At 37.1% G+C, this 24,264-nt stretch overlaps 1 protein-coding gene and 1 pseudogene across 7 annotated transcripts in view; one reads left to right on the forward strand and one right to left on the reverse strand.

The window, feature by feature from the left end:
- Positions 1-24,264, reverse strand: part of Afg1l (AFG1 like ATPase) — a 211,823-nt gene that overhangs the window by 109,314 nt on the left and 78,245 nt on the right. For all 7 annotated transcript variants that reach the window (XM_074077264.1, XM_074077257.1, XM_074077290.1 and 4 more), the window contains one exon: positions 11,700-11,758. In XM_074077264.1, coding sequence (XP_073933365.1) covers positions 11,700-11,758 — 59 coding nt within the window. The remainder of the gene's footprint in view (positions 1-11,699; positions 11,759-24,264) is intronic.
- Positions 6,444-7,478, forward strand: LOC109686965 (glyceraldehyde-3-phosphate dehydrogenase-like; annotated as a pseudogene).

The following is a 24,264-nucleotide window of genomic DNA, read 5'->3' on the forward strand; positions in this document are numbered from 1 at the left end:
GTCTGTATATGAGGGAGAACATATGATTTTTGGTCTTTTGGGCCAAGCTAACCTCACTCAGAATGATGTTCTCCAATTCCATCCATTTACCAGCGAATGATAACATTTCGTTCTTCTTCATGGCTGCATAAAATTCCATTGTGTATAGGTACCACATTTTCTTGACCCATTCGTCACTAGTGGTATCCAGCAGCTTTTGAAATGATACTTTCTCCAAGACCCACTAATGAATCTACACTGAAACATAGTTTCCTCACATAAAATAAATCATAGTTTATAGGGGAAAATGTGCTATTTACTACGGTTGTTTGCACTTCATATGTTATACAGATCAAGGTCAGCAAACTGTCTGTGAAAGGTCAGATAGAGAATATTTTAGGCTTCCAAGACCATTAGTCTCTGCTGAAGCTACTCAACTCTGCTACTGTAGTGTGAAAAGAGCTATAGTTAATATGCAAACAAATTAGCATAGTTTTTCAATAAAACTTTATTCACAAAAAACAGGCAGCAGACCAGATTTTGTCACTGCCTATAGTATGTTGACCCTGAAACAGATCATCACAGGTTACTTTAAAATATTGTAACATAAAGGTTGAAACAGATACATTTAAAATGCTTCTATTTAGGGTTGGTAGAGTGACTCAAGTACAGAACACCTGTGTAGCAAGCTCAAGGAAAGGAGGTCAATACCCAGTACCATCAAAAACAGAATAAATAAAGTAAAATAAAATTAAATTCTTCCACTTAGATACCAATAACTGCTTTAACAATTATATTTGTACACATACTTTAGAAGACTTACCTAAGTTTTATAACTATCACTATAGAATCCTTCAAAAGTACATCCAGGGATTGGTGGGGTGGCTCAAGAGGTAAGAGTGCCTGCCTAAGCAAGCATGAGGCCCTGAGTTCAAACCCCAGTGCCACCAAGAAAAATACAGACAGACAACCAGAACACTATGCTACATGATCATCAAGAAGATTCAAGTTAAAAGTACAGACTCACTGAAGCAGGAATAATTATAATGGTAGCTATCCTTTTAAATAAATAAGAGTGATAACTGCCAAAATGTTTTTTATTTACAAATATATATCCTGCTTTTATTTGGGTGGGGGTGGGAATCTGAGTTTTAAACAAATTTCTGAAGTAAATAGAATTTATAAAGTAAACAAAATATGAGATATGAAAATCTCAATATCAATGAACTGATTGTTAATCACAACACTTTTAAGTTACAATTGTCATGCTTCTGTCTTTTTCATACACCTTTCCTCCACAAAGAAGGCCTTTCCCACTTTGCCTGATAGCCTTTACATTTGCCTTTTAAATCTCAATTTAAGTATCATCTGCCCTTTGGAAATATCCTAACATGTGCTACCTCCTCCTCTCAAACTGCTAGTTTGGGTCAAGTTCCCTTTTCTATATGTTTCAGCACCCTCTAGTTAATCCAGTTGCAGAAGTTCTCAAGTGACATGGTAAAAATTTTTATTGTCTGACATATAGTCTGGAATAAGACAATGTTTAATCAGATTCAGTTCACTTACCACCAATCTTTTCTTATCATAATATCGCTACAAGTATAGAGATATGGTGGTATAAAATCTTTTTTGTTTGTTTGGTTTTTTTTTTTGAATTTTTTTTTCTTTTTCTTTTATTATTCATATGTGCATACAAGGCTTGGGTCATTTCTCCCCCCTGCCCCCACCCCCTCCCTTACCACCCACTCTACCCCCTCCCTCTACCCCCCACCCCCTCAATACCCAGCAGAAACTATTTTGCCCGATGGTATAAAATCTTAAAGTAATTGGATCAGGGAACTTCATGAGGACTGTAATTCCTAAGTTATCATATATCCAAATACATGTATCTTTGGGTTTAGATGTACATGACAGTTCAACTGACCAGATGTAATATCTTTTAACTTTATAAAAAATTTTTTTTGTTTTTTGGTCTTTTGGCAGCACTGGGGTTTGAACTCAGAGCCTCAAGCTTGCAAGGTAGGTGCTCTTACCACTTGAGCTACTCTGCCAGCCCCACATCTTTTAACGTTAATATAGTAAGAGCTATCCTATTCTATTTTAAGCCGTCTATTCAAGAGGCTAAGGCAGGAGGATCATGAATTCCAGTCCGGGAAAAATAGCAAGACCTATCTCAAAAAAAAAAAAGCAAGCTCACAAAAAAACAAAAGAAATATGAATTATGTGACTGCATGACATCTGCTGTCTGCTTTCCATATCTATTACCTCTGTAATAGCTTTTATCTCTGATTATTCCAGCCTTATTTTGTGTAATTTTTCTAAGTTTGGTCTCCTTATCACTGATTTTATGTTCAGCAGGGTCAATTCTATAATTTGCTTTCTCTAAGATGCTGTTCACTTTTTATGAATTTGCCCTTAGTCTATTTTTAGTTCTGTCAGTTCACATTTCTTTTTGTACTAAATCCATCTCTGATCCTTCATTAGTACACAACTTCTTTAACTTCTGTTAAATTATAAAAATGTTTTATATATTTTTTTAATTTTATCTTTCTATATTTTTATTAGCACACATTAATTGTACAATGTGGAAAATACAGAAAAGTTTCATATAAAAATTTCTCCCATTTCCTGAGGCAGTTTTTCAAAGTACATTCATGATATGTTTTTATTTACTCGCTCACATCTGCCTCCTTCCTATTGCCTTTTGAATGTATCACCCAAGAAGCATGCATTACAGACTTAATCCGCAAAGCGCCAATGTTTGAGAGGCTGGGCTTTCAAGAGGTGGTTAGGTAATCATGACTCTGCCTCATGAAAGGCTTGATGCTAGTATCGTGAGTAGGTTAGTTATGATGGAGGTGGGTTCCTACAAAAGGACGAGCTCATTCTCCCTCCTCATTTTTCTTGCACACAGTTGTGTGCCTCTTGCCCTTCCAGCTTCTGCCATGAGATGATGCAGGATGAAGGTCCCACCAGATGTGAGTCCCTTAGTTTTGGAATTCCCAGCCTTCAGGACAACAAGACAAGAAAATCTGTATTCTTTACAAATTACCCAGTCTCAGGCATTCTGTTATAGCAACTCAAAATGGACTATGAGACCTGCCATTCCATTTTCTTTTATGATGGCCACATTCAATCCATTTTGCTTCCTACTGATACCTCAACTTTGGGTTTGTTGATGTGGTTATTATTTGCTTGTCTTGTTTTATTTTATTTTATAGTAGTGGGGATTGAATTCAGGGCCTTGTGCTTGCAAATACTCTACCATTTGAACCACATTTCAGCTCCTTATATCTTTTAGTTTGTTTTTCAGAGAAGATCTCACACTTTTGCCCAGACCAGCCTCAGACTACAATACTACTACTTCCACCTCCAAAGTAGCTGGGATTACAGGTGTAAGCCACCACGCCTGGCCTCAGTATCTCAACTTTTAATGTAAGTAGTCCTATCCAGATCTGCTGATTTCCTAAGAAGAATAGGCAAAATTTACCTACTTAAAAATGTTTTTTGCCAGGTGCTAATGGCTCACACTTGTCGGGAGGCTGAGATCAGGAGGACTGCAGTTCAAAGCTAGCCTGGACAAACAGTTCTCAAGACCCCATCCCCAAAATAACGAAAGCAAAATGAACTATAGGGGTCAATCAAGTGGTAGAGTGCCTTCTTTGCAAATACAAAGCCCTGAGTTAAAATCCTAGTCCCACCAAAAAAAAAAGTTTTTGATTATTAAAATAATACAAGATCATTCCAGAAATGTTGAAAAGTCAAAGAATGAAAAAGGAAAATCTATACTCCTAATACTCAGAAACAGGTTAAATTAGCAATTCGAGTTTTTCCCAGTCTTTTCCATGTGTGTATATTATTTCCATACTTGATATAGTAATGGTACGCTCTTCCATCATCTTTATACTCACATTATCTGAGACCATTATTCTATATTATCAAAAGCTTTTAGAAACTAACATTCCAAATAATTACACTATACCCCCACATTTGAGTGTTATCATCATTTATTTAACTGTTTCTCTCAACATGTGAAAGAGGTAACAATCTCTTTGCCCATTGCCTAGTTATATTTTTTGTATCTATGGTAAAACATGGATCTGAGTTCCTGAATTATTTTTTTAAATCCTATAATTACAAACTAATGTATAATTAAAAACTAAACTGAGCTGGATGTATAGCTCAATGGTAGAGTACATGCTTAAAATAAAAACAAAAACAAAAACCAAGGAAAGAGACTTATATTTTTGGTCAAGTCAGAGTATTTGAAACTACATTTTTCCCTCTTCTCTTAAATCACTAAAACACAGGATAAAACAGCTGAAAAACTAATAATAGATATTACCCAATGGCTAGTAAAAGTAGAGATATGAAATATGAAGAGAGATGAAAAATAAACCAGGTAAGCAAGCACTACATTTCTCCTGGCTTTCTATTCATTTTCAATTTGCTATTTCTAGACTGCAGCATAGCAGTCTAAATGAGTTAAGAAGATAGTGATGAGAGTTTTGGAATATACACAGTAGAGTTCAGTACAAGTTGAAACTATGCAGAGAAAGATATCTACATAGAGAATGTCTATAATCCTTTCCTGAATACTAAATTGTACATATAAGCCAGGCACTAATCCTAGCTACTTGAAAGGCTAAGATCAGGGGGCTTGTGGTTCAAGGACAGCCCAGGTAGCTGTTATATATATATGTTAGCGATATATATTCTCAACCAATAGCTGGGCACAGTGGTGCACACCTGTCATCCCACGCTAAGTGGAAGGCTGAGATCAGGAGGATAGGGGTTCCAGGCCAGCTCAGGCCAAAAAAAAGTTTCATGAGAGTTCATTTCAATGGAGAAAAGCTGGATATGGTGCCTATCATCCCAGCTAGATGGAAAGCATAAACAAGAGGACTGGAGAACAGATCAGCCTGGGCCAAAAGTGAGGCCCTAGCTCTAAAATAACCACAGCAAAAGAGGCTAGAGGCATAGCTCAAGTAGCAGAGTGCCTAGCAAGCATGAAGTCTCAGTTCAAACCCTAGTACCACTTATGCTCCCCTCCTGCCCCCGACCCTGCAAAAAAAAAATTGTACATGGATAGGGTCAAACTCCAAAAGACTGGGCAAAGAACAAGCCACAAAAAACTGGGAAACATAAGCAATTATGAAAAGCCAGAATAGAGACTTCTCTGAACACCAGTGATTGTAGCAGATAGACTAGAAGAGTCACTCCTAGAAGGGCTAATACAGACCTAGAGTAAAGGCTGACCTTGATATATCCTAAGAAAATTTTAAAACAAGCCTACAAAGGACAGGGCTGATTTGCTAGAAACTTACTTGCCAAAGTAAAACTCAACACCTATAAAGGAAATAACAAACTCAATATAATAACTGATAAACTACTAGACTTGCAAAACTGCAGGAAAACAGAAGTAACAACTTGGAAAAAATCTGACCATAAAAACAAACCTATTAATGACAGTGATGATAGAATTAACAGATTAAAAACTCTTAATAATTTCTGCTTCTGGGAAGATGATGCACTCTTTCATGTTCCTCTTGCTATACATTATTTAAATCCCTGGAAATGATATATAAAGCAAGCATAAGAAGACTTGAAACATGTAAAGAAGGAAAAACAGCTCAAGACTTCAACAGGATTGTGATTTCCCTGGGGATTTTGTTTGCTTATTTGCTTATTTACTTACATACCCCAGAGTTGGAACTAAAGAAAACAACACAGAAATGGACACAGACAAATAAGGCCACAACAAAAGTCAGTCAAGGGACCAGGAAAAAGGCAACCTAAAGAAAGAGAAAACTTTTAGATAATAATCTCTATTGCAGCAAACATCATAGAGAAAAACTACGGCTTCACTCCCCTTCTGTGCCAGCAAAGGCTGAGGGAAGCCTAGACTTTTACTTTTCCAAGGTTATGATGAGGCACCAGAACAGGTGGGTGATAACAGAGAAGGTAAGAAGGAACCTTACCCCCATCTTCCCACAATATCAATGAAGATAACAAGGGGACAGGCTAGTGGAGTAGCTCACGTGGTTGAGCGCCTACCTAGCAAGTGTGAGGCCCTGAATTCAAACCCCAGCACCACAATAAATAAATAAATGATCACATGAGGAGTCAGAATTCCCTTTCCCCTTCCACTGCAGGTGTCAATGGAGGCCATATAGGGAATTTGGGTTTCTAGCTATATCTGGTAGTAAACAAAGCAGAGCTTTTCCTTCTCCTGCCAGACTAGTGTCCAAAAGAGTCAGCTAAAACAGAAAAGACCCACAAAGAAGATATATATATTGAAAATAAACACACGAAAAGATTCTCAAGGCTCTCTTCTTTCCCGTTTATCTTGTACAGTACCAGCTGCACCCAAGAGAAATGATCTTGGTTATATTGGGTTCCTGGTCACTAGGGCTGCTTTTAGCTCTGGCTAAGAGCATGTTGTCACAATTAATGACCTCTTCATTGACCTCAACTACATGGTCTACATGTTTCAGAATGATTCCGCCCACAGCAAATTCAATGGCACAGTAAAGACTGACAATGGGAAACTTGTCAGCAATGGGAAGGTCATCTCCATCCTCCAGGAGTGAAATCTTGTCAACATCAAATGGGGAAATACTAGCTCTGAATATGTCATGGAATCCCCTGGTGTTTTCATTACCTTGTAAAGGGCTGGAGCCAAAAGGATCATCATTTCTGTTCCTTCTGCTCTTGCCCTCACATTTGTGATGGTCATGAACTATAAGAAGTTCAACCCACTCAAGATTGCCAGCAATGCCTCCTGCATCATCAACTGATTAGCACTCCTGGCCGCAGTCATTCATGAAAACTGGCACCCTAAAGGCACTTACCCAGAAGACCATGGGTGGCTCCTCTGGGAAACTGTAGCACAATGGCCATGGGACTGCCCAGATCATCATCCCTGCAACTACTGGCACTGTCAAGGCTGTGGGCAAGGCTCATCTCTGAGCTGAATGGGAAACTCACTAGCATGGCCTTCCATGTGCCCACCTACAATATGTGTGTCATGGACCTGTCCTACCATAGGAAGAAAGGGCTCAAATACCAAGAAGGTAATGGAGTGGACATTGGAATGTCCCCAAAGGGCATCCTGGGATACAATGAGGATCATATATCCTTCAACTCTAACAGTGACACCAACTCTTCAATCTTTGATGCTGATGCCAGCATTGCCTCAACAGCCACTCTGTCAAGATCATTTCTTGGTATGGCAATTAATTTAGCTATAGAAACTGTGTAGTGGACCATATGGTCCACGTGACATCCAAAGAATAAGATCCCCTGTCCACCCAGCCCCAGTGAAAGCATAAGCGAGAGACCCTCAGCTCAGATTCTCTGCCTCAACTTAGTCTCCCAACACACTGATAATCTCCTCAATTTGACATAATTTCCTTTCCCCTAAAGAAGAAAAAAAGTAGGGGTAGTGTAGTGGCTCAAGTGATAGAGCACCTGCCTACAAGCATGAGGCCCTGAGTTCAAACCCCAATACCACCAAAAAAAATTTAAAACAGAAAGAAGGAGAAAACAGGCTTGAAGAGCCCTATTTTATCATGTACATTAATAAAGTCTACAGCACCCCAAAAGGGAAAAGAGATGCTCAACATCATTAATCTTTTGGGAAATGCAAATCAAACCCACAGTGCGATACCCCTGCACACTTACTAGAATGATTACTATCAAAAATAAATAAATAAATAACAAGCATTGGCAAGGATGTGGAGAAATTAGGACCCTTGTGTATTGGTGAGAATGAAAACTGGTAAGGCACGGCCATTACAAAAAACAGTATGACAGTTTCTCAAATAAATTAAACATATAATTATCGTATAATCCAGCAATTTTACTTCTGGCCATATATACAAAAGAACTGAGAGCAGGGGCTCAAATATTTGTATCCAAATGTTCATAACAGCTTTATTCACAATAGCAAAAAGGATGAACTATCCCAAATGTCCACTGACAGATGAATGGGGTAAACAGAATGGGGTACATATATACAATGGATTTTTATTATGCCATAAAAAGGAGTGGAGGCCAGGTATATTGGTGCACATCTGTAATTCCAGCACTTGTGAGGCTGAGGCAGGAGGATAGTGAGTTCAAGGCCAGCCTGAGCTACAGAGTAAGACCCTGCCTTAAAAGGAAAAAAAAAAGAATGGGATTCTGACATATGCTGTAACATGGATGAGCCTTGACGTTACTTTTTTCTAATTTCCTGTATGATTTCTTTAACCCATATGCTGTCTACAAGTGTTTCTTTATTTGTAAACATATAGCAATTTGCTACTTGTCCTTTTGTTATCATATTGCTAACAAATGTTTGATTGTATGTGACCAGAGAATATGCTCTATGTGATTTCAGTCCTTCAAATTTATTGAAACTTACTTTATGACCCAACATGTGGAAATTTTTGTAAGTATTCTGAGTTCTTTAAAATAGTGAGAACTCTCCACTTGTTGTATATTGTTATCTATCTTTATTAAGTTTATTACTTTTACTGCTCAAATCTTTATTGTCTATATTTTTCCCATGAAATACAGAGAAGCTTATGAAAGGCATCTCCCACTCTGTGAATTTGTTTCTACATAGTTAGAGGCTATGTTCTACACTGCATGCAGATTTTAAATGATTAAATATTGCTTGTGAATAGAACTTTAAAAAATCATTAAGTAGTAATGCTCCATTATTTCAAGCATATTCATAACTGCCTGTTGAAGCATTTTCATTATGACTACTTTAAAAGTTTTATCAGATAATTCTAACATCTCTGTCATCTTGATTGATGCTGTCATCAATTCATTGTCTTTTTTACATTCAGTTTGAGATCCTCCTGGATTTGGAATGAGTGATTTTCAATTGAAATTTGGGGACATTTTTGTAATTTGTCATAAGACTTTGAATTTTATTTTTAATTAGAATTATCATTATAAAAATACACATAACATAAAATTTACCATCCTAACTAGTTGGTTTTAAGTGTATTCACTATGTGGGTGACCATTACCACTATTCATTCCAGAATTTTTTATCATCCTGAACAGAAACTCTGTACCCATTAAGCAGTAACTACTCATTCGTCCTCCTTCCCAGCACTTGATAAACTCTATTCTACTTCCTTTCTCTATAAATTTGTCTTTTCTAGGTGCCTCATATAAATGGATCATATAATATTTGTCCTTCTGTGCCAGGCTTCTTTCAAGGTTTTCAAGGTTTGTTCACAGTACAGCATGTATCAGAACTTCATTCCTCCCCCGTACAATGAATACACGCTAATGAAAATGAAAAAAAGGACATCATTCCTTTTTACGACAGGATACTATTCCACTGTATAGCTATACTACACTTTGTTTATTCATCTCTTGATAGACCTATGGCTTTCAATAGCATAAGAGTCCTCATCACTATTCCTATTATCTTATGAAACAGCATTATTCACTAAACACATATAGATTTTTATTATTTTTAAATACCCTAAGCAATAAATTATACATTTCTATGATGATTTATAAATGTGTGATCATTTCATTTGAGTACATAAAGGAAAGAAAGGATTTTACAATATGCTTTTTCCTTAATAAATTTCAATGTCCTTTATAATCTCTCTTTACTAAACTAAGACCTATTTGTTTCAAGGTTGACTTCTGCTGTACATGTCTCTCATCTGGGCCAAAATGGAAGCATGACACTGCCATCTGTAAAAGGCAGGATGTCATTTAAGTTAATGTGCAACAACCTTTGTCACAGAGGAAACATCGTGTGTACAGACAAGCTCAAGGGAAACCAGCTCTGGTTTTCTTTTCTTTGAGCTGTTTCACAGCATGTGAGATGAGAACTTTGAAGAAATGAGACACTTTAAATATTTTCTCGCCCAATCTTGTATTTTTATTAATGTTCTTGAGTTTCAGTTCATGTTCAGATTCAGATTACGAATTGTTCTGTTTTTCTTTCCTCTTCAGAAGAATTTATGGGGGAGAAAGTGAAAATTAAGCTCACGCTGGCCCGTTTGGTTGTCTATTAATAGTGCCACTGGGTCTTAAGGTGTGATGAAACACCAGAAAGAAGGAAAAGGGAAGACTTGGGTCCAGCACACATACACAAGCAGGGCTGTAAAGTTTCTGAGAGCCCTACTTCACTCTGAGTCTTTTCTTTATATTCTGTGTACTTAATGCTACATGAAGACACTATTTTTAGCACCTATTTTTCTTAGTTCCTTCTTTATATTTTGATATCTGCATAAGCTATATTGCTTTAGATTCCTAGTGTGGAGGAAACACTACAAATCTATCTGCTTCTCACATGTGAAGCATGAATATAAAGTGAAAATTACAGCATAAATCTTCCAAAGTACTTTTCCTACATCTATAAATATCTCAGAGAAATTAAAATCCTTAGGAACCTAAAATTGGTCAAGGAAACAGATGTTTGAATTCTCCTAAGTATATCATAGGGAATAAACAATAATTCCAACTGAAGTGTATGTTAAAAAGATTTTCTACTATGTTTTTAGACTCTAAAGATAAAATTTTTGAATTCCCCCCCTTGGTCAGAAGTTTAGTGTGTGTGTGTGGGGGGGGGGTTTGGCTTTTTTTTTTTTTTTGCAGTACTGGGGCTTTAACACACGGCCCACACCTTGAACCATACCACGAGCCCTTCTTTGTGATGGGTTTTTTCAAGATAGGGTTTTTTTGCAAACTATTTGCCCAGACTGGCTTCAAACTCTGATCCTCCTGATCTCTGCTTCCTGAGTAGCTAGGATTACAGGTGTGAGCCACTGGTGCCCGCTTTGGTCAGAATTTTTGAGTTTTAGTATTTATTTAAAAAAACACACTTTATCCTTTCTTTCAGATATGTTGGTATGGACTGAGAAAAAATATGTACCTAAAATTATGGGAATTACATTTTAGTATATAATTGTGCTTCATTTTGGTACCATATACTGTGCTTTCTCTTATATATTTGTGTATACTTCACATCCTCAACTAGACTATAAACGTGCAAGTAAGATACATCCTATTTCATAATTACATGATCCATTATGACTAATGTGGCACTTTGTACATAGTAGGTTTCCAATAAATATTGGTAGCTATGGAATGATGAATAATTGTGTAAATATTACTTTAACAGTGAAAAGGGAGACTATTTTATTCCTAATCATATTGTAATGAAGATTATTTTAAACTCTATGCAGTGATGATACACACAAATATTTAAAGTATTTATGTGCCTCAACTTGACATAATTTCATGATAACTTGATGACAATCACATTTAAATATATTAGAATATTTTTATAATAATGCTATTCTAAAACAGCAACTTTAATAGCTGGGAAAACATATTAATGGCCATTAGCCTGAAAGAAAACAGGGAACATTAAACATTTTTTTCAGAAATAAATGTATAAGTTTAAACATTTCACTATAATATTTATTAGCAAAGTTCAAATTAAAATTTATAAAGTACAAACTGTCAAATATCTCAGAGAATAATTTAGACATTTTGTAATTTTTCTCATGTACACATGGATGAATACTACATAAAAAAGATTCTTTTCTCCTTTACTGTCTTTGACTATCACTATCTAAATAACAAAATGAATCCTGCTTGAATGCATGACCGAGGCAATTCAATAGAAGGCCTTGATTATCAACCAATGTCTCAGTCAGTGAACACAAGTAAGTGATTTTTCTTACCTTTAGGACAGCTATAAACGGCACAAAATTAGCCCTTTGGAGCCCATTTTTATAAAGATCTGAAAGAAACAATTGGTGTTAGCATTTGTTAGCTTGAATCATATTGTTAGTTCATCTTTTAGCCTGGCAAATAAAGCTTTCTACTGATTTTAAAAATATATAAAGGAGCAAAGGAAAAAAAATAACTAAAATTGATTTCTATTCAGATCCTACATAGAATTTACTATAATTTTAATAAGAGGAAAAAAATTAACAGTAACAGAAAGAAGACCAAGAAGCAGTCAATCAAATTGGTTTTAAACACTAATAAGATCCAATAAAGAATGTGGAAAGATATCCCTTTCAGGAGGGGGGCAGGGTGGAGAAATGACCCAAACAATGTATGCACATGTGAATAAATGAACAAAAAAAGAAAAAATTTTTAAAAAATAAAGGTATGCCTTCCAAAATCCTAATTCAGTAATTCAACATAAAAAGATGATATAGTTAAAAGTAGTCAATACATGAATGTATAGGATTCTATAGAGAAAAGTCTATAAATTCTCAGTAAAGAATTAAAAGCTATGTAATAAGATCCAACGTTTTAGAAAACACATCAATAGACAGAGCTTCTTCTGTATTTATATCAAGGTTACAGATTTCACATCCAGGTAAAGAAATGCCACTTTAAGCTGGGTGGTGGGGGTTCACACATGTAATCAATCCTACACACTTGGGAGGCTGAGATAAGGAGGATCAAGGTTGAAGGCCAGCTCCTGCAAATAGTTCACAAGACTTCATCTCCAAAATAATCAGACCAAAATGGACTGGAGGTATGGCTCAAGTGGTATAGCACCTGCTTTGCAAGCACAAAGCCCTGAGTTCAAACTCAGTCACACCAAAAAAAAAGTCACTTTAAATGCAATTGCTTAAAAATTAAAACTGTATTCTTAAAAAACTGTAAAAAACATGCAATTATATCATAAACAGACAGTATTTTACTTAGATATTTTTCAATATATGTATGTGCCATAGTGTGTGTCTGTTTACAAACATACAGATTCATAAATGTACTTATTTTCAAGAACAAACAAATGGGCAACAAATTCTAAACTTTGCATATTTTTGCTTAAAAATGGATACTTCTGCTTGGGCACAGTGATACACACCAGTAATCCTAGCTATCAGGAGGCTGAGAGAGGAGGGTCATGAGTTCAGTGCCAGCTTGGGTTACATAGTGAGACCCAGTCTCAAAAACTAAGGGGAGGGGGAGAATTCTTGGAAATTGTTTTCGAAAGTTTGAAATTGTGTGTGTGTGTGTGTGTGTGTGTTAGTTACTAGGATTTGAAATCAGGGCCTCATGCTTGCTAGGCAGGTGTTCTACCACTTGAGCCACTCTGCCAACCAAAAGTTTGAAATCTTACTACATAAAAAACGTTTCTTTTTATAGTTATTCTATAAAGCTATTAGATTTTTTAACTTATAAAAATGAGAACAGTAAAAAATTTTCTCAATAATAAAAATACAAATTAGATTAAATTGTGTTGCAATTTTTTAAGTATGGCATTATAGGATTTTTTTCATATTTCCTTATTTAGGGAAAATTTGATAACTATGATAGATTTCAACTGCCACATCTACTTATGGAAATAAAATATGGTCATTATGAAACATTTATTCTCTTTAGAAAAATATTCATCATAACATCATTATACCAAAGAAAGTATTTGCATAAGCTCTTTGGTTAATTAAGAACTAGAGGCTTCAATTCAGTTACATTTAAAATTTTTATTTAGCGATATCATAAAAGGAAAGATAATGCTGGCTAGGCTACTCAGATTTCAAAACTGAAAATCAGATTTTTTTCTTTCCTATAATCAACATCTCTAAGGAAGAAAATGGACAACATGTAGGAAATGGGTTTAAGCGCATGTATTTTCATAGTCATCCCCAATTACCAAAAGGTGCTGGGGAAGGTACATAAAGCCAATGCTGTGTGATAAGATTTGATAGCCATAACTACTAACAAGTGATAAAAATTGAAAATAAGATAATTTTAAAAACATATCAATGTTTATAGTAGCATTATTTGTAATAATTAAAGCTTTCAGCTTTATTTGTAATAGTCCAAAGCTGGAAGCAATGCAAATGTCTATCACTAGGTGATAGGATAAACAAACTGTAGCAAATCTGAAATGAAATATTACTCAGCAATAAAAAGAAGAAAGGATATACACAACAAAATTAATGTATCTTTAAATAAAAGAAGTCACACTGAAAAATGAGTGCATACTGTGTGGCTCCATTCATATAAAACTCTATAAAAGGTAAACTAATCTATAGTAACAGAAAGCAAATCAGTGGTTGTCTGTGGAAGGAAGGGCAAAGTTGGCAGTGAGAGATAAAAAAAGGGTACAAGGAAATCTGGGGGGTAGCTGAATGTTTACTATATGACTGTAGTGATGGTTTCACAGATAATATGCATGTCAATATTTTTAACTGTATTCTTTAAAATCTGTGTCTTTCATTGTGTATCAATTAAAAACTATGCACATTATTGAAAATCAAACAGCACAATGTTAAAGAATTAAAAATAAGTTTACACTAATGAAAGTTTACCGATGTTAAGATAGCATTTTGTTTTTACTTGTAGAATGACATCTTTCATGACATACTAGGCTCTGTGATAAAGCTGAACAAATGTACACATTTTAGAATGTTAATGACAATGAAAGATGTAAACCCACTTCTAATAATCTTGATCAAAGAATTTCCACTCACCAGCAAAGTTAAAACAGAATAATAATAGCCCTTAACTCTAAGAGACTTAATTTTTAAATGGGTTAAATTTTAAAATTCAGTCTTTGCAAAGACATGTTAATTCAAAACTTTATTCTCTGAGAAGTATTTTCTAAATAGAATTCTAAACAGAAATCATTTGGCTTGAAAACCTTTAGGTTTTTATAGGACACTTAAGTGAAAAAGAACAGTCTTCATTAAATTGAAGAGTTTTTCTGCAATTCAAATATTATGCTAATTATCAGTGCAATAGATCTATTTTCTGAAATGTTATTTAGCTAGCAAAATTTTTAATATCGGTTGTTTAATATTAGCTTTCTCAGACATAAAGATTTTATAATACATTTATATCAACATTTGTCATTATTTACTGAATCCTATTTAAAAATTCAGCAGTTCTTGCCTATGATTTTTTCAATGATCCCTGAACAGAGCTAAATGAATACTTGGTCATATAAGATAGAGTACTGGAATTATGGGACATTCATTTTGTAAAGAATGGCATAAGGACTCTAAATTCTCCACAATGTGTAACTATAATAATACTTACAAATGAAATACATGCAAAGAGGATTTTTAAAGTAATTACAAGAACATAAATACTTTGAAGATGCACATGGATATGCAGATCTTTCCCTTAAAATTCCAAGTATCAAAACCAAGAGGGTGAATAATTCTTATTTATATGTGTACAAACCAGCTTAGAGTAAGAAAAACATTTAAGACAGGTAATTAAAAAGCAATTTTTTGTACAAATTGACATAAATACTTATATGGTTCTATGGAGTCGATCTAATTTATCCTTCCTAGATATTCTTATGTTATTATAGATTAAAAGGGCATCTTTAGACCATTTAAGCAGCAATAGCCACCTATTTTCTTTTAAAAGAATACTAAAATTTAACCTGGCACAGTGACTCATACCTGTAACCCTAGGTACCCAGGAGGCAGAGGTGGGGAGGATTGCAGTTCGTGGCTATCCAGGCAAAACATTAGTCCCAATCTCAACTACTACAGCAGGCATGGTAGAGAGTACCTATGATACCAGCTATGCAGAGACCATAGATAGGAGGATCACAGCCCTAGGCAAGCCTCAGGCAAAACCATGAGACCCTATTCAAAAAATAAGTAAAGCAAAAAGGGGCTGCAAGCATTGTTCAAGTGGTAGAGTAAATGTCTAATAAGTGCAAGGCCCTAAGTTCAAATCCTATTACTGCCAAAAAAATGTATATATTTAGGTAAGTAGATAGGTAGATAACGTAAAACTAAAGTTCCAACAATATTTTACTGAATCCATACATAATATAGGTAATTATGTATTCCTATTTGGTAGTATAATGTAGCTTGATACTCAATTCAGCATACAGTTATGAATTCCTACTATGTGTCTGCACTGAAATGAGTGCTGAAGACAAAAGATAAATAAAAGGAAGAACCAAGATTTACAGAGTACCTACTAGAAGCCAGGCCATTTTCTAAGCATTTCACACAAATCACTGTAAACCTACAAAGTAGATAGTTTTATCTCTATTTGACAGATAAGGAAAATAATATTTAAGGTTTGGAAGATAATTTGCTGAATTCCCAGCCAGTAACTGTTAGACATAAAATCAGAGCCAGGATCTTTAATAATGCTAACCTTATAGACTCTTTCAGAAGCATGCTGATGACAGCTGACAGACAACCAGACTATAAATATGATACAAGTTAAAAAGGGATACAATATATAAACATAATAGACAGAGCAGGAAGCTTGGCCTTTTATCTGGAGATTCAAAGGAAGTTTTGCTGAGATGTCAATAGCACTGAATTACACTGAAAAATGAATAAGGTGCCACCAAGCTGAGGAGATGGAAAAGTACTCTAGGAAGAAGACTTGAATGAGCTTGTGATTTCCTTCCTTCTTTTCTAATACTATACACTCTATTGCTCACATTCTCCATCAAGCCATCTTTGAATCCACTGTGGTGGACAGACTTCTGGAGTGATCCTCACTCTTGGCTTTCATTGCTTTGTGTAAATGTGGGACACCAAGAACAAGGGAGAGTTATCCTCAAACTAGGGAACAAATGTAGTATGCTCCACAACTACTCCAGCTTAGTGCTTGAGGGAGGGGGGAAATCCACAGAGAAATGCATGAGAGTCCAGGGAGGAAAAGACAGCCAGAGTTCACAAGGCAGAGTACCAGAGAAAAGACAGCTACAGAGTGAGAGAGGCCTGGAGATCAGCTGAGGGTCCCCACTGAGTCCCTGGCTGAGTAGTGATCAGCACATGGGTGTGAAGAAACTACCTAAAGCCAGGGAAGAAATCATCTGAAAGCATTAGAGAAAATCATCACTGGAGCACACACATATCTGGGAATAGTTCCTGTTCCTACCAATCAGGAATTGAAACCTCAATTCCTGGTACATTAGGAAGAATACTGAGAAGAGAGTTGCCTCATTAACAAAAAAAATATATTACAAGGCTAAATAAATGCTGCTCTGGTCCTGCCCCACAAAGCTTAAAAGCAATACTCAAAAGAATCAAACTGTTTCTAAAAAAAGAGAACAAAGGAACAAATCAACAGGAATACAAAAATACCCAAACCCCAACAAGGTACTAATACAGAAATACTTGCCCCAAACTCTGTTATCTGATTTTTCCAGCCAGAAAGACCGTGGGTGTTCTATTAGAATTTCAGGCACCAATGAAGTTCTAATTTCACCCTGCCCTAAGGCTGATAGCCATTAAAAAATATGAAAAACTCTTCCAAGTTTTTCCCTCCAGAATCTGCCTGCCTTTGTTTTTGTTTGTTTGCTACATTAGATTTTGAACTCAAGATGTTGAGCTTGTTAGGCAGGCATTCTATCACTTGAGCCAAGTCCCCAGTCCCTGCCTGTTCTTTTCGCTCTCCAGGACTGTCAGATAGTTGTGTTGGGCCTTCTGCTCATTATTTATTATTGTCATCTGTGGGAAGATCATTTGGATAAGAGTTTAGTTATATCAGAAAATATTTTAATTCAACAGAGGAACTTAACCCATTTATATTTCTGTCACTGAAATGTCCTTTTTTCATGCTTTTTGTTCATACTTTTTGACTGTTTTCTAGCTTTTGTTCTAACAACTTTTTTGATATTTTTCTTTTTTTAGTAATGTAGAAAGCAAAAAATATAGTTTTCTCTTTTATTTATTTTGGTTTTAAAATTTTTATTAGCATAAATTGATTGTACAAAGGGGTCTCACTGTGATATTTACATACTATATTACTCTTTCTTCAGCATCCTTCATCCCTCCCTTTTTAACTTTGACCATATTCACTTCCCTCCTCATCACACTCTCTCCTTTCCCCCTCCTCTTTTGATCTATGTGAAACTGTGTTAGTCACAGAATCTTCCTCTGTAGCCCAGGCTTGCCTTTAACTGGTGATCCTCCTACTTCAGTCTTCTAAATGCTGGATTACAGGGGTGTGCTACCACTCCCAGCTTTACTTTATTAAGTTATTTTCCATAGAAAGCAAAAAAATAGTTTATTGTAAGAGATGGCAGAAGAAATTCATCCTGAAAACATAAGTTGGTAAAAATTTTTTGGGACAGAGCTCTCTGAGCATGCTCTCCTAACTGTCCCACTGGAGTCTTATTTGTCTTATGCTAAATTTTATTTAATTCTTTTTTTTTTTTTTTTGTGACACTGGGGTTTGAACTTAGGGTATCATGCTTGCTGGACAGACAGGTGCTCTACCATTTGAAATTTACCCTTACAGTAAGTTTTAAGCACATTGCTAACTCCATGGTGGAAGCTGGCAGAGGCTATCTTCAAATACAAAGATCCAAAGGCAAGAGTAACATATTTCTCAGAACAGCACCTGTTCTCTCAAAAGAGTGCATACACACCAAGTGCCGGTGGCTCATGCCTGTAATCCTAGCTAATCAGGAGTCAGAGATCAGGGGATCATGGTTTGAAGCCAGTCCAGACAAATAGTTTACGAGACCCTATCGCAACAAAACCCATCACAAAAAAGGGCTGGTGGAGTGGCTCAAGATGAAGGCCCTGAGATCATACCCCAGTACCGGGAAAAAAAAAAAGAGTGCATACTCTCTGTAGGGTCAGTTAAGTAAGCACATCATTCATCAAAGTGCTAAAAAAATAAAAATAAAAAATAAAAAAGTGAAGGAAAAAATACTATGCAGTAGACTGTAAAAGGTGGTGGGGTTTGGAGGTGATTTTGCATCTTCCAGAGGCCAGTGTTACTTCAGAAGCCAGATGGTTTCATTTTTCAACTGTGATCCAAAGAGAAGGCTAAGTTGGGCCAGAATTGCAATCAGCCAAAAAGAGAGCAGTAAACTGAACAGGTCACCAACACAGTGATGACAACTCCCAGGTTTAGGACCCTTACAGATAAACCAGGTGCAAAGAAGCCATTGAAGCTCCAGAACACACTCATCACAATGAGAGGACAGCAAGGCCATGCTACCCCATGTTTGCTGCTGGAGCTGCCAGTCCTTGCCCACTGCCTCATTCAGTCCCACTCTCAACTTTATCTAAGAATTAAAGTATGTGTTTACTGCTTATGGTGGTGCACACACCTTAATTCCAGCACTTGGGAGGCCAAAGCAGGAGGATCACCACGTTCAGGCTGGGCTATACAGAGAGACCCTGTATCAAAAAAAAAAAAGAAAAACACCACCAAAAACCAATCAAACAAAACCTTCATTGTATATGTCTTTTGTTACCAGTATCACAAATGATGACACTGTCACTCAGTAACTATATATTCTCCCTCCGAGGTGAACATAATTATTATAGACCCAGTTTATTGTTTTGATCAACTTTTCTTGTTTCAAACATTTTTCCTCAGTAAGTTCACCCTGTTGGGTGTGGTAGCACACATCTATAATCCCAGCTCTCAGGATGCAGAAGCAAAATTGCCAGTTCAAGTTCAGCCAGGGCTACATAGTGAAACCCTGTCTCAAAAAATAGTAAGTTCACATTAAGCCCTCATCCTGCCAGGGATTTATTTGCCTTTTTCATCATTCTATTCTCTATTCTAGTCTGTATACTGACAGAGCTTCTTAAGTTCGTTTTTTACTGATTTCACTTCCTGTAGTTTCAGTTCTACAGTTCTAAGGCTGATTTTAATTGATTTTGTTTTAATTAATTCAATCTCTTTTTATTTCATTTAGGTTTACTTCAGATGATTTCTCAGTAAACAAGTTTTCAGTTCAACCTGTTGTCTTCTCTCATTTTAGATTTTCTTTCTACAGAGTCTACATTTTCCTGCTTTTTGTTTCATATTTTGAGATAGAGGCTTGCTATGCAGCCAAGGGTGGCTTCAAACTCAAAGACCCTACTGCATTGCCTCCAAAGTGCTAATGTAACAGGCATGTACCACCATGCCTAGCTTCTGATTTTTAAAAAATACAAAACAGAAATTCCCTAAAACATAATTCTCTCTGCTCTAGTAGACCATCTATAAAAGGATGTTGTTCTTTCACCTTTTACCTAAATGATAAAATTGATGAACAGCTTTTTGAGGCTTTATGAAACTAAGACTACAACCTCTCTTTTTTTATCTTTATCTGAAACTTATCTAATAATTACTCATTCCTATGGATCTGATCCAAGATTCTCTCTGCCTAGGAGCCTTCACCAGATTATCTCATAAAATAGAAGGGAGTACCACTCTAAGACACTAGAAATGTTGTTTAAAGTGTGCTGAACATATTTTGAGCTCTCTAGAAAGGAATACCCCTAAAGACCAAAAACAAGCTGGAATGTAAACCCTAAAGCAATTACAATAAGCCAAAATTGTTTTTCAGTTTTCACAGCTATATGAACAGAGGACGAAACCTTTGACTCATGCAAGGTAGGAATTCGAAGTCAGGACTAGGAAAAATAGTGATGATAAAGAAATCCGTCTTTCTTGCCTTACTTCCCCTGCCTCTCAAGTATTATTTCCCTTTATTTTTTTCTACAAGGCTTTCCCAAACCACTCCACCACACAGCTATGTACCCTCCTAGGTCATAAATTCTGTAATTGCTCTTACCTATCAATTATTATGATTATTGATTATCTATTAAAATTAATAATTATTCATTAAGTATTCATCATTTTGTGTCTAAAAAAGATTAGAGTTTACTGGTCATCCCCATCATCATGAAGAACAACCCCAAATCTTGCCCAAAAAATTGATGTATCATGACAAGAAATGGAGCAAATGAGATGAATGAAGTAGAAGAAATTAAACAGAGGGGCTAACGTGTTAATAGAGAGGAAAAATAGTACGCATTCTTTTCCAGCCGGCATTGTCTTCTGGACTTCTAACCCCTAGAGTTTTCTGTCTTTATTGAATGGCAGGGATACCATCTACCCAATTGTATAAGTTACAAACTCAGAAGCTGTGCCTTTCCTTTTCCTCAGTATCCAACCTACGCCCAGGTGCTGTGCACCTAAATCTTTTACATCTGACCTTCCATATCCATTGCTGTTGCTCTATACTAGGGTTTCTTAACCTATGCCTATTTATATTTTTTGGCTACATAGTTCTTTGTGGTAGAAGGTAGTGATGTGTATTATGAGAAGTATTTGGCAACATTTCTGGCCTCACCCTACTAGATGCCAGTCACAGCATCCTCTCTGTTGGAGGGACATTTGACATTGCTAAATATACCTGATGAGCAAAATAGCCTCCCAGTGGAAAACTATTGCCTTGTACCAAGCTATCATCTTTTCTCACTTAGTGTGCTACAGAGAGCTGCCTCACAGGCCTCTTTGTTTGGAGGAGCTAAGGGGGCAGTGGAGACCCTGACTTCCCTTCTCGAAAGAGAAGTGGGGGAGTCTTTACGAGTCCCCCTCAGGTGCCCCAGAGGCTCAATTTCAGACCTAAGACAGTACCTCACAGGAGGCTCCTGGATGGTCCCTCCCACCACTAAGTGGGACCAGGGGAGCAAGAGGAAGCAGGATGCCCCTTCCCTGCTGGCGGCCGTTTACATAGTCTGGATGGTGTCTGTGCCCCTTCTCTGCAGCCTCAGCCCCAGTCCAGCAGCTGAATTGCTAACAGCTTATCTCATCAGCTGGAGTGAGCCTCTTGGCCCAAACAGGGCCCTGCTCCCTTTCCTTCCCACCCCCAAAACCAGCGTTGGCTTCTTCCCCTTCTACTCAGAGCAGGCCCCTCTACAGCTAAGCCAAGGGGACCCAGAGCCAGGCATCATTATGGGGGAGGGGAGAGGTTCACAGGGAAAGGATGAGGCCTGGAGAGGGGCCAACCGCCCCCACCAACCAGAAAGAAAGCTAAGCAGTTTCCTATAATGTCTTGCAGAAGCCTCAGGCTTTTCCCTGGAGTCCCCCCTGGGACCGTCAGTCCTGCTTTTCAAATCTCAGCCTGGAGGGGGATGACAGAGGGGGATGATGGCCCCAGGCCTGGCTCCCCCTAAAACCCCAGCCCCCCAACTCCCACTTTCCTAGCCCTTAGCCCCACTACATACACCAGGGCCCCCTCCCCCATCCCTTGCCCTCAGGTTTGTCCTTCTGGAAAGCTCAGAAACATCTGTTGTGTCATGGACACAAAGGTATTTCCAGGCCAGAGCAGGCAGGTGGTGGTGGTGGGGTAATATTGGGGCAAGAGCATCCCATTCAGTAACCTATGCAACCACTACTACAGGATACACAACAGTTCCATCACCCCAAGAAATTCTCTTTCCTACTCTCCTTCTGTAGTCATACACCTTCCTGACCCCAGCCCCTGGCAACCACTGATTAGTTCTTCTTTGTTTATTTTGGGGATTTTGTTTTGTTTTTGAAACAGGGTCTCACTATGTAGCCTAGGCTGGCCTTGAACTCAAGATTGTTCTGCCTCAGCCTCTTGAGTGCTGGGATTACCCAGCTTGATCTGTTCTTTGTCCTATTGCTTTGCCTTTTCCTGACATCTGTACTCTCTCTGAGTATTTTTCTTCACCCATGAAACTATACCTATATGTATATATGTATATGTATATTAGACATATATATAATATACACACATTACAAATATACACATATGTGTGTGTGTATATATATATGTATATATATGTATGTATATATATATGTATATATATATATATATACAGTGTGTGTGTGTGTGTGTGTGTCATTTTCTTCACAGTAAATTTTTTTTTTAATTTTTGGTGGTTTTTTTTTTTTTTTTTTTTTTTGAGACAAGGTCTTACCCTATAGCCTAAATTGGCCTAGAGCTTGTGATCCTCCCATCTCAATCTCAGGAGATTATAGGCACATACCACCACACATTAAAATATTAAGTTATTTAGGATAATTGTTTGACTGGCTGAAGACACAGCTCAGTGGTAGAGCATTTGCCTAGCATGCAAAAGGCCTTGGTTCAAATGCCAACAAACAAAAAGATGGTTGCCTGCTGTAGCTAATAAACCTGATGCATGACAAGCACCTCCTCTCTACAGCCTATTTAGAGAAAGTTTTCTCTAAGTCAATTAATGTCCACTCTTGCAATTATGCATCTTGAACTTTTGGTCTTCTCCAAAATGACTGCTCCAGCTCAATTTCTGCATGCTACCCTGGTAGATCAGTAACTTTGTTAACTGCTACAATGCTATGAGTTCCAGAATGCTCCTTAACCATTCCTTGTGATTGTCTTTCCTCAATTTAACCATACTGCAATAGCTAAGCAGCCAAGTGCAATTTTCCTTCCAGAAATCTTTGCTGGGGCCTTCCAAGATTGTTATAGCACTTTGTTATTTATATGCATAGATTTGTCACTGAATGTCTAAAGGCAATACTGATGACATTGTTAATAAACATGTTAGCTACAGTACGGGCAAGTCTCACTTCTGCCTGAATAAATGATCCTATTAAAAAGCTCACTGAGGGCTGGGGCCGGCTCAAGTGGTAGAGCACCTGTATAGGAAGCATGAGGCCCTGAGCTCAAACCCTACTACCACAAAACAAAACAAAAAGCTCACTGCCAACCAGACATGGTGGCACATGCCTACAAGCCCAACAGTTGAGGGGCTGAGGTAGGAGAAGCCTGAGTTCAAGGCCAGTTCAAGATCCTGCCTCACAAAAACCCAGGTAGCTGGCTGCTGGTGGCTAACACATGTAATCCTAGCTACCTGGGAGGTTGAGATCAAGAGGATCAGAGTTTGAGGCCAGCCAGGGCAAATAGTTAGCATGAGACCCCCATCTCCAAAGTAACCAGAGCAAAATGGACTAGAGGTGTGGCTAAAGCAGTAGGGTGCCTGCTTTGCAAGTGTGAAGCCCTGAATTCAAAATGCCATCCCACAGGAAAAAAAAAAAAACAGGGAAAAATCGCACTGCCTTGACCCACACAGTTGCTAATACCAGTATCTCACAAAAAATGTTGTATATAACATTAAAAGTAAAGGAAATTAACTGTACAAGCATAGAAGAAGAGAGACAGAGTTTGACAGTATCTTATACAATAAAATCTTGATGTATCAGTCACCAACGTGACTTAATTTTTTAAAAGTCTCACATTATTAACATTGCTTGTTTCAGGCTCACTAATGAACTCTGTGTTGGCAATTACAGTCGTCAGTTCTCGACCACATTTTGATCTTCATTTAATGAAGGTGATTATCCTTCCTTTTTGTACCAGTTTTCTTTTTCTCACTTGACATTCTCTTTGTTCTCCTCCTACCTTACCAGTTACTCTGGACAATCTGGACTGATTCTGGACTGATGACCCCCAAACTTATACTTCCAGTCCAAATTTTTCCAGCAAAGCTCTCTTATGTGCATTTGTTGTCATAGAAACCCCTTCTTCCATCTCCCTAT

The sequence above is a fragment of the Castor canadensis genome, chromosome 1, assembly GCF_047511655.1.
Source record: "Castor canadensis chromosome 1, mCasCan1.hap1v2, whole genome shotgun sequence".
Taxonomy (NCBI): Eukaryota; Metazoa; Chordata; class Mammalia; order Rodentia; family Castoridae; genus Castor; species Castor canadensis.